We start from the raw sequence: 10,222 nt of genomic DNA, 5'->3' as shown, positions 1-10,222 counted from the left end.
GCTGTAATTGTGAAATTAAATCTTTACCGACTGTCCATGAAATTAATCTAAATTTAAATCCCAATTGTATCCCAATATAAAACACACCTTCAAACAATTCACTGTTTATGTCTTAGAATATTAAATCAATTGCAAACCTTTGATGCTGCAGACAATGAACTGTGTTTAACATCTTGACTGTTTTTAAATCTTGATAGTTTATGTGTACCAAAGCTTTTCTTTTTTTCCCCCCACTGCTCCACAAGGTGTCAAGTTGCATCCTCCTCTTTACTGCTTCACTGGGATTGGACGTACCAACTGCAGCTCCACCCCAACAAAGAGAGTTGTCCCTCTGCAGCAAAACTCACCTGAGAAATCAGCTCCAGTAACATTGGTCACTCAACATCATCAGGGTCGAGACCTGATCGAGCAGCAGCAGAGAAACCCGACTGAAGAACAGAGCTCCATGTAAGTGCTGTTTTCTGATTTCTAGCTGCTCCTATTCTTCAAATAACTCAACTAAATGTCAGAGAATGTCTGAGCTATGAAGTTTGAGGAGGCAGATTTAGAGCTCATGGCTGTTCTGACACAGAAATAGTCTCCAAAATTACCAACAAATAGATTCAAAATAACTACAGAGAAAATTTAAATGCTTACAACAAGGGACACTAAAGACTAAAAATGCAAATCTGTAAACTACAGAGAGACCCAGAGCTACACAGGCAACCACAAAGATGCAAAACAACTACAAAAAACACAAAACAATACTGTTTTCTAAGCATTTTCTTAGGGGGATGTCCAGGTTTAATAAGTTACTGAAGTTGAATGTTCATCCTTAATGATTCTTTTTTCTTTTTCACTGACTCAAAAATTGTACTTATTCTCTTCTCTGTGCATGTTAAAGGAGCACACACGTAGCTTCATCAGAGCACTGGTAAATGTAACATTAATCTTATTCTCCTGCAGTGGACACCATGGCCTCCACACTCTCTGTGCGCGGCTACTCCGTCCGCCAGCCCTCCTTCTCCAGCATTTCAGTGAGGGACAGCGGACGCAGCATCCGCTCCAAGCCAACTGTCTCAACTCTGTCCACTGTCGGCATTGGCAACCTGTCTCTGTCCCGCTCCGTCTCGCTGGGCAACGGCCTCAACATGCTGGGCTCCAACCTCTCCTTCAACGGCCTCGGCGTCGGCGGCAGCGACAAGGAGGCCATGCAGGGCCTGAACGACCGGCTGGCCAGCTACCTGGACAAGGTGCGCTCGTTGGAGAGGTCCAACGCCGAGCTGGAGCTGAAGATCAAGCAGCTGATGCTGGAGAAGGCTCCCAAAGGACACGACATCGAGGGGATGATGGCCCAGGCGCATGCTATCGGGCAGGAGGTCAGTGTGTCCAGCAGATACTGAATCAATGTGTCATTTTGAGTTACAAATATTGTTTGGCTTTTCCTCTCTGCACCAGATATTAGGTTAGAGTGTGCACACATAACCTTGAAGCAGTAGGCCTACATTAAAAAAAAAAGACGTTTGGGCTTGTTTAATATGACTTTCTCACTTGGTTTTCAAAGCGCTCGCTTCAAAACAGCAAAATGAGCCACTGAGATAACCACGAGATGAAGAAAAACTTAGTAGTAGTAGCTTTTTAGAGGCAGTGACGAAAGGGCAACTCATTCAGCAACCTGTTATGCAGATTCAGGATCTACAGCCAGGTCAAATAACGTGCTCACAGTGGCAAGGCAAAGCAAGGCAATTCAGTCCATTTTTACAAACTGTTTGTCTCAAAGGGCTTTACACAGCATCATTACGACATCCTCTGCCCTAAGACCCTCACATCGACTGAGGAAAAACTCCCCCAAAAAAACCCTAAGCAGGGAAAAATTGGAGAAACCTCAGGAGTAAGGATGTGATGCAGGTGCAGGGCCGTTGTATTGGGGAGAAAGGTGATGATAATTCTAGGGGCCCAACGCCGAGTAGCGCCCACAAAAACCCCCAGTAGTCTAATCTTTGTATGACTGATTTTATTCTGCATAAGACCCTGACTAATACTCATAGTAATGCTGCATTAGCATCAAAACAAAGTAGGCTAAATAAAAAATTATAATAGATACCTAGTCTAAGAAAAAAAGTGGAAAAGTCAGGGGCCCACTTTAGTATTCTTTAAGGGGGCCCAGAATTCCTAGCAACGGCCCTGTGCAGGTGGCAGCTGGTGCAGAGGCATTGAGCTCTGGAGAGATCTGTGGAAACACAGAGAGAGTGCGAGACACCAGGTGGTGTACAGGTGGTGCATGGTGTATTATTTTCTGCCAGCAAGTTGCAGTTATTAAACAGCCACATTAATATTATAGAAAAGCACATCATTTCTAGTTGTCCATGGCAGAGAGATTAACGAACTTTCCATGTTCCCCCCTGTCAGGTGAGGAAGAAGACGCTGGAGAACGCCCGGATCATGCTGGAGATTGATAATGCCAAGCTGGCAGCCGACGACTTCAGGGTCAAGTGAGTGTCACACAGAGGTTCCTTTCTTTTACTTGCCTGTGTGAGTGTTCACATGGGAGCGCCAGACTGCGAAGCAATGTGAATAAATGACCTTTCTGTCAGGCTGCGAAATAAGAGCCCCATTCCCACGGTGCTCAGGCACCTTACAGGAGAACAAACAGCCGCGTCGTCAGTCAGCGCAGGATGTGATAGATCATCGTGCAGGTCAGAGGGACGTCGTCCGTTTCTGAAGTGTCCACAGTTGGCAGGGCGAGGCTGGAGGAAAGACGGTAGATTCACGATACACCCACTGCTGCTGCTTTTCACAATGTGTTGATGGTATGTTCTGTGGCCCGAGGTGAAGGAGTAATACGTCAATTGACAGAGATTTATGGTATCACATGGACCTTACATGCAGATCTTTGCATTCGTTTTCATGGTATTTTTCACTTGTGTGCATCCAGTCTTGTTTCTTCACGCACACATCTGGACATCTGGATCGACAGTCCACTGCACATACTGTTTAATTGTAATCCCGAAAGGAGCAGCAGGAAGTGACATATATCTGTGACACGCCATGTCTGACAGGCAATGAAAACAGAAGAGGAATGACAAATAACATTATTATTGTTTCACAAATGAATCATTCTCACGTTCTCACGTCTTTCTCACAACCTACATCGACTCATTGAAGGAGCTGGAAATTAATTTACTTATGAAGGCAGCCATGATAATTGTGCCAAACCACAGTTTACAAGTTCAACAGTGAATGAATAGCCTAAACTTGTTCTCTCGAGTGAAGCTTCACAGTCTGTCAGCGGACTCAGTGTCTATGATATCATCCTGTGTTGCAGCTCAGTCTATTATGAGGTGCTAAGTACTGGAAACCAGTTCCCCCCAGTTTTAAGTTTCTCTCTCCTGTGATTTGATCTCATGAATATCAGATCTGAACATAACAAAGGATGTTGAATATCCAAGTCCTTAAAGATAAAGACACAAGTTGCCAGGTTGCTGATGCCCCATAAACCAGTGTACAATGGATTGTATGGGTACAATGTCTCTGTCTCTGAAACATAATCCAATTGTAATTTAAATTTTGAGTTAAATGTTCAGCGTGAGCTTTGTAGGACTGTTTTGCTGTCAAACCAAATACGTATTTATGTTTATAATGCTGTACTATGTTAGATCTCCATTTAGGGCAGCTAAGGTTAAGAATATCTAAGGTAGATACAAGTGATAGTCTTTCCTCCTATTTAGTTTATTCGTTTAATACGAATAAACTAAATAGAAGGAAAGACGATATCTAAGGTAAATACAAGTGATCGTCTTTCCTCCTATTTGAATTGTCCGCTGTGTTAATCTTCCCGCAGATGGGAGGCTGAGGCCACCTTGTGTCAGTCGGTGGAGCGGGACTGTCAGGCTCTGAAGAGAGCGAAGTCTGACCACGACCAGATCATCGCTACTCTCCGAGGAGACCTGGACAGCCTGAAGGAGGAGCTCTACTTCCTCAAGAAGAATCACGACGAGGTGAGATGCACCACCGAGGTGAAGGTCACGTCAGACATGATCAATGAGTGTTTACTCATCAAGATAAGCACACGTGTAGTCTATAGGTCTTTATGGAGGAAGCACGGCGGCCTCTCTGAGCTGCACGAAGGTCAATAATCATTATAAACCAGAAACCACAGAGTCGAGTCGTCACACACACTCTCCAAGTCATTGTGTTGTTTTTATATCGGCAACATACTAACTGAACCAGGTCGACATGAACCGGCTCTGAGCCACGTTGTGTTTGCTCACTCGGAAAGGAAGCAATATTCAGTTTCTGCAACATGATAATGTTAAGTGTACAGACACACCCAGAGTCTTTGTAGCCACGGTGCTTCCAGATAGAGAGATAACACCCACATAGACAACACAGAGTGTTTGAGCTCATCCAGCCACAGAGACCCGTGTCTGTTTAGACAGTCAGGTGTGGTGTCCAGGATGTGGCATGAAAACTCCCAGGCTGCTGCTCTCCCTCCCTGCAGACTTTGACTGAAAAGAGAGCTGGAGAGCTTTTTTCACAAGTTCAAGGTCACCACCAGAGGGAACCATTGTCCTGTTTTGATATTCATGGATTTTATGAAAAGTAAAAATAGGCCACATGCAGACACATTAGCCGTTAGTCAGATTGAAAGCCTGACAGGAGAGGGGTTGAAGAAAGGGTCTGAAATAATCTCCAACATCTGTCTTAAATGAAGAATGAAAGAAAGAAAACATGCAGTTTTGTTATTTTTCCTTTTTATATTATTGTTAACTTAACTGTATCCTGTTTTGGTTTTGATAGTTTCATACTAATAGACACCTTTATACAAAAAAATAGACTAAATATAAAACCCTGCACTCCATAGTAGATGTATAGTTCCCTGTTCCAGCTGTGTGCACATCACCTTCGATAGCTCAGTTGGTAGAGCGGAGGACTGTAGTGGGAAATCCCAGGAATCCTTAGGTCGCTGGTTCAAATCCGGCTCGAAGGAGTGACTTTTCTAAACATTTCCCACGGTGGATGCGTGAAGCGTTTCTGATTCTGTTTAGACTGACACAAGCTCAAACAGAGACGTCAGACGCCATCAAAAACTGCTCTGTCATCATCACTTAGCAGGTTTTTGCGGTCAGGGGAAAAACCACAGCAGCGGGGCGTTGGTTGGAAGATGTAACGATGTTTGTTCTCCCTGTGCCCTCATTAAATTTTTATTTATTTATTTGCAGGAGAAGAGCTCACTCAAGTTGCGCCTGGCCAACGAGCAGGTGAACGTGGAGGTGGATGCGGCTCAAGGCCCTGATCTGGGCGCCACAATGGCCGAGCTCCGGGTCCAGTACGAGGGCATCGCTCGCAAGAACAAGGAGGATGCCGAGACCTGGTACCTCAGGAAGGTGCATCAATCAATCAATCAATCAATCAGTTCTTATATTATTGATATAAATACTCTTTTTGTGTGTCTTTTTTTGGTACTTCTGTACACTACATTATGTATGAAAACAAAGGGTGACCGCGCGTTTTCAGCTCTGGTTCCCCGGCTTTGGAACAGCCTTCCTTTTAGTGTTAGATCAGCTGACTCCACTGCAGTTTTTAAACAACGTCTTAAAACCCACTTTTATAGGTTGGCATACTCTTAACTATTTCCTGTTCTTGTTTAATTACTCTAACATTTTATCTGTACTGCAAGAGCATTTCTACTTATTTATAAAATCATTTGTATTGTACCTTTGTGAATTTGTGCTTTTACTGTTTTGGTGGGTGCACTCACTGCTGTTGACTATGGGCTATTTTTGATTGATTGTGGGTCATGTGACCTCAGAGGGAGGGGGATTTGCATGGGTTTTTCTTCTGTTTTTGTTCTTTTTTTTTCTGTGATGTTTTATCTGTGAAGCACTTTGTGCATTTGCTTGAAAAGTGCTATATAAATAAAATTATTATTATTATTATTATTATTATTATTATTATTATTATTATTATTATTATTATTATTATTATTATTATTATCATTATTATTATTATTATTATTATTATTATTATTATGTTTAATCTTGGTGTGTGTGTGTGTCCACAGTTGGAAGCAGTGCAGTCGGAGGTCAAAGAAAGCAACGAGGCTTTGCGTTGCGCCCAAAGTGAACTCAGTGAGAGACGGCGCTTCCTGCAGGCTCTGGAGGTCGAGCTTGATAATCTGCGCAAACAGGTACGAGCACAAACAGCACTAACCAATGTTGTACATGTTAGACTTTAAAGTGTGATACTTCCTATTCAAAGAGACCAGAGGAGGATTTCCAGCCTTATTGTCTGTTTCATTTCTATTCCTCTGTTATTTTGCAAACTGTTAGTTTCTCATTCTCTCGGCCACTTTCTCCCAGTTTATTGGGTTCGGTCGATTTTAACTGTTTAACAACTTGTGTAAAGCGTTTTGCGGCTGTAGATGAAGCCGTGTGAAGACAGTTTATTGTGTTAGGCCTTCAGCAATGAGACAACTTCATAGGCCACACACCCAAAGCTCCAACTGAAAAGGCGGTAGCTGAGTTGCATTGTGGGTAATTTTAGGCACCTGGTTCAAAATACATGGCAACTAATTGAACTTACATTTATCTATGTTTAATATTTATTCTTAACTGTACATATTGAGCCTGTGTTCAGTGCTGAATCAGTGTAGTGTACTAGAATATAAAATCATTGTCCACCAGAGTCAAAAACTGTCTTTGACTCACCAAAAAAACATATAGATCAACTCCTGAACTCCAGATAGATGTTTGTACTCACTCTGTCCTCACTCTATTTTAGAAAGCAAATCATTTCGCACTGTGGAGATAAATATATTTCCATATTTTCAGAGCTTAAACCTGTCATCACATCATCTCACATCATACACAGATGTTGGGCGTCGCTATAGATAACAGCTGCTTTCTCTTCGTCAACAAAGGGGCGAGTATAGCGGTGCAGTGCACACAGCAATTTCATTCTGCTCCAATGATCAATCATTGTGACAAAGCATAGACATAGACAGGCCCGAACGTTTTCTATGTGTGTGTGTGTGTGTGTGTATGTGTGTCTGCTACAAGCCAACGCAGATCAAACAGCGTAAAGGTCTCCAACTGGAGGCAAATATAGCTCATGTATGTTTGCTCAGCCTGATAGAGAGCACACGGTATTGAATGCAGGAGATATTGTGGTGCTGACAGTCTCTAGTGTCTCTGGCTGAGCGGTGCGGGGTCGTAAACAGATGAGCTCAACATCTAAACATACAAAGAAATATTGGCTGATAGAAAAACATAACATCAAAGGGCGATTGTCCGACAGCGGAGACACTTCTGTGGACCGAGCACACCAAGGTCTGTGTGAACAGGCTGAGTCAAAGGGAAGTTTACCTCTAAACAAACAGAAGTCACACACACACACACACACACACAAGATGCAAATGTGAGGGACATCACAGTGAACTCTGCTGCAGGGCCGGCCCTAGGATTTTGGTGGCCCTAAACAAGATTTTTGTTTGTGGCCCACTCTAAGCGCAAACACCAAATCACTGGCATTATCACTTATGCCCTCTAAGGTTTGAGGCCATTTTCTCGACTTTTACATAGGCTATTTTCTTAAATTGATCTTTTTAATTTAAGATACTTGCAGATGTAACAATACTCAAGTGTTTTATGTCTAAATATTAGAACCTCCGCTGTAAGCACACTGAGGCCAATTTGTCCTAGAACACTGTATAAAGGATTAATTTAGGCCAAATGCTGGAAATTTGAGGTCTGCTTTTTGAAAAAAATTCAAATCCCTTGTGAAAACACACCTTCAGTCATGAGAATGAACTGTTTTGGTGCTTGAAATAGGATATGAACACAGTAATAGATAAGTGTAGAAAACAAGTCTAAAATGACATTTTGTAAGATTGCTTTTTGAGCACAAATGTTGTCATTCTGCCATTCTATTTTCACCAAATGTCTCAAATGTGAGGTAAAAGAAGCTGAATATTGACTTCAAATTTCATATAAAGCTCATAGCGTGCACGTGCAGACCTCAGGATGACTTGAATGAACCTCGGTACCTTTCTGATCATGTGGCCCCCCACCTAACGGCTGTGGCCCTAAACAACCGCATAGCGTGTTTATGCCAGGGGCCGGCCCTGCTCTGGTGTATAAACCTGTGTAGGATAACTTGTTTTCTGCTGTTATACTCAACAGGTCGGTGTGTTGGAGGGAAACCTGGGAGAGACGGGGCACAAGTACTCTGTGGAGATGGACCGTCTTCAGGCCTCGCTGACCCAGCTGGAGGACGAGCTGTCCCAACTGCGCCTGGACATGCAGCGCAACAAGACCGACTATGAGCAGCTGCTGCGCATCAAACAGAACCTGGAGATGGAGATCGCCACCTACAGGAGGCTGCTGGAAGGAGAGGAAATGTAAGTGTGGGCAAGGAAACCACTGCACACATTAAAAAAAAGAAAGAAAAGTATTTGTATGTTTTTTTTCTTCTTTAAAGCAGAAGTAAGCGGAATATTTGTGTTAATATAAGTCTTAAATAGTTCTATCTTCCGACGGCAATCACTTACATAGAGTGTTTGGTCCGAAACACGGGTCTGTCAGTCACTCTGCTCTGCTGTAAGCCGAGGAGAAAACTTTCCTTGTATCCTACAACCTTTATCCAATGAGGAGAGAGAACGGCATAAAGGGGCAGTCCTCTCTGTGTGTGCAGCCAAGGGATGCGCGTGAATGTGGTGACGTAGGGACGAGGACGGGGACTGCTAACTCCATCGGCTGACAGGAAGTTAGCCAAAACCACCGGATCGCTTACTTCTGCTTTAAAGTAGCACTATCGCAAATACAACAGTAATAGCAATAAACAAAAACTGAAATATACAATAAACTGTAGGTCCAGGGGAGCCATAACTATCTGTACACAAAATATAGCCAATGGTGTAGTGCCTGTAGAGCAAATTCCTTTTTGTTATGAGACAAGCCGGCCCGGCACTTAGCTCCATCTACTGAACAGCACGCTATGTAAAGAGGACGAGGATGTTTATATCTGATACGCTGCACCACCAGCCCCATGTCGTGGCCGAAAAAAGTGTTGGATTTTGCGATAGTGCTACTTTAAAGAGGCAGAAATCTGCCAAATGTGAAATTGTTGTTTTATATGAACATACAGAGAAGTATCAACCAAATTTGCAGCTTTGCATCTTCATATTGACTTTCAGCTGTTTGTTGATTCATCCAGTAACTGTTTAAAAAAAAAAAAAAAAAACCCTCTAAAAACTCACACACTCAGCAGACAGCAGCACAGTAAATACATGTAGCCTATCATGATCAGCTGTTAAAAGAATACAATTTCTGCTTTGCACTTTGCATTAAATTGTCATCTTCTGTTTTCCTTCAGGGTGAAAGAAACACCTCCACCTCCTAAAAGTAAGTTGATTTTGTACTGGATGTAAAACACAACAGGAATGTGTAAAATCTTTTACGTGAACTGTTTACTAATTATGGTTGAACTATCTACTGTGTTGCAGAAGAGCCTGAGGTCAGGACCAGGAAGATTGTCAAAGTCGTCACCCAGACCATGATCAATGGTAAAGTGGTGGACGAGTCCAGCGAGGTGGAGCAGATTGAAGAACGTAAAAAATAAACCGGAGATGGAGCAGCGATGTCAAAGTGCCTGATGAGTGTGGATTGAGTTCTTCCACAAGTCTCTCATGTCACATCTTGATTTTGTCTCAAAGTTTTAATGCCAAATCTGATCCAAAGATGAAATGAAACTTGTGTCAAAATATGTTCATCCTTTCTGTGCATATGGGGGAAGAAATCCATAATCATGAGATAATAGCAGATTTATAATAGAGAGAAATGTAATATCTATAGACTGTGCTGGTAGGCCTTTTTGATGAAATGCAAAGTCCACTTACTAGCTTTTTCCAGGGCTTTCAGCTGCACCTCACAGTCCTCCAGCAGATTTAAACACTTTTTTTTAGCATTCTTGCCAAGAATTAGATAAAGATAAAACCACTCTCATGTTTGTGTTAGCATAAAGACTGAAAACAAGGGAAAGTCAGTCTGACTCAGTCCAGTGATTTAAAAAACAACAACAATAACTCTGTTAAAAGCATTAAATGGTTATATCAGCTTAATTTAATTCAGGCAAAAACTGTTTCTTATGCTAAGCTAATGCTAACCAACTGCAGCTTCATATTTAGTGCACACATGCATGAGAGTGGTGTCATAGTATTTCCACAAAATGTCAAGTGTACTAT

At 42.4% G+C, this 10,222-nt stretch overlaps 1 protein-coding gene across 1 annotated transcript; it reads left to right on the top strand.

Annotated features, from left to right (window-relative positions):
• Positions 1–953: 953 nt before the first annotated feature.
• krt1-c5 (keratin, type 1, gene c5) lies at positions 954–9,600 on the top strand (the record flags this gene model as incomplete). Its single annotated transcript, XM_083978854.1, has 8 exons — positions 954–1,358; positions 2,389–2,471; positions 3,821–3,977; positions 5,202–5,366; positions 6,044–6,169; positions 8,163–8,380; positions 9,355–9,383; positions 9,485–9,600. 8 exons carry the CDS (start codon positions 954–956, stop codon positions 9,598–9,600), a joined length of 1,299 nt encoding a protein of 432 aa, XP_083834980.1.
• Between the last annotated feature and the right edge of the window lie 622 nt (positions 9,601–10,222).

Source organism: Trachurus trachurus (genome assembly GCF_905171665.1).
Source record: "Trachurus trachurus genome assembly, chromosome: 9".
NCBI lineage: Eukaryota > Metazoa > Chordata > Actinopteri > Carangiformes > Carangidae > Trachurus > Trachurus trachurus.
Note: the sequence above shows the minus strand (reverse complement) of the source record. Positions and strands in the feature narration are given on the sequence as shown.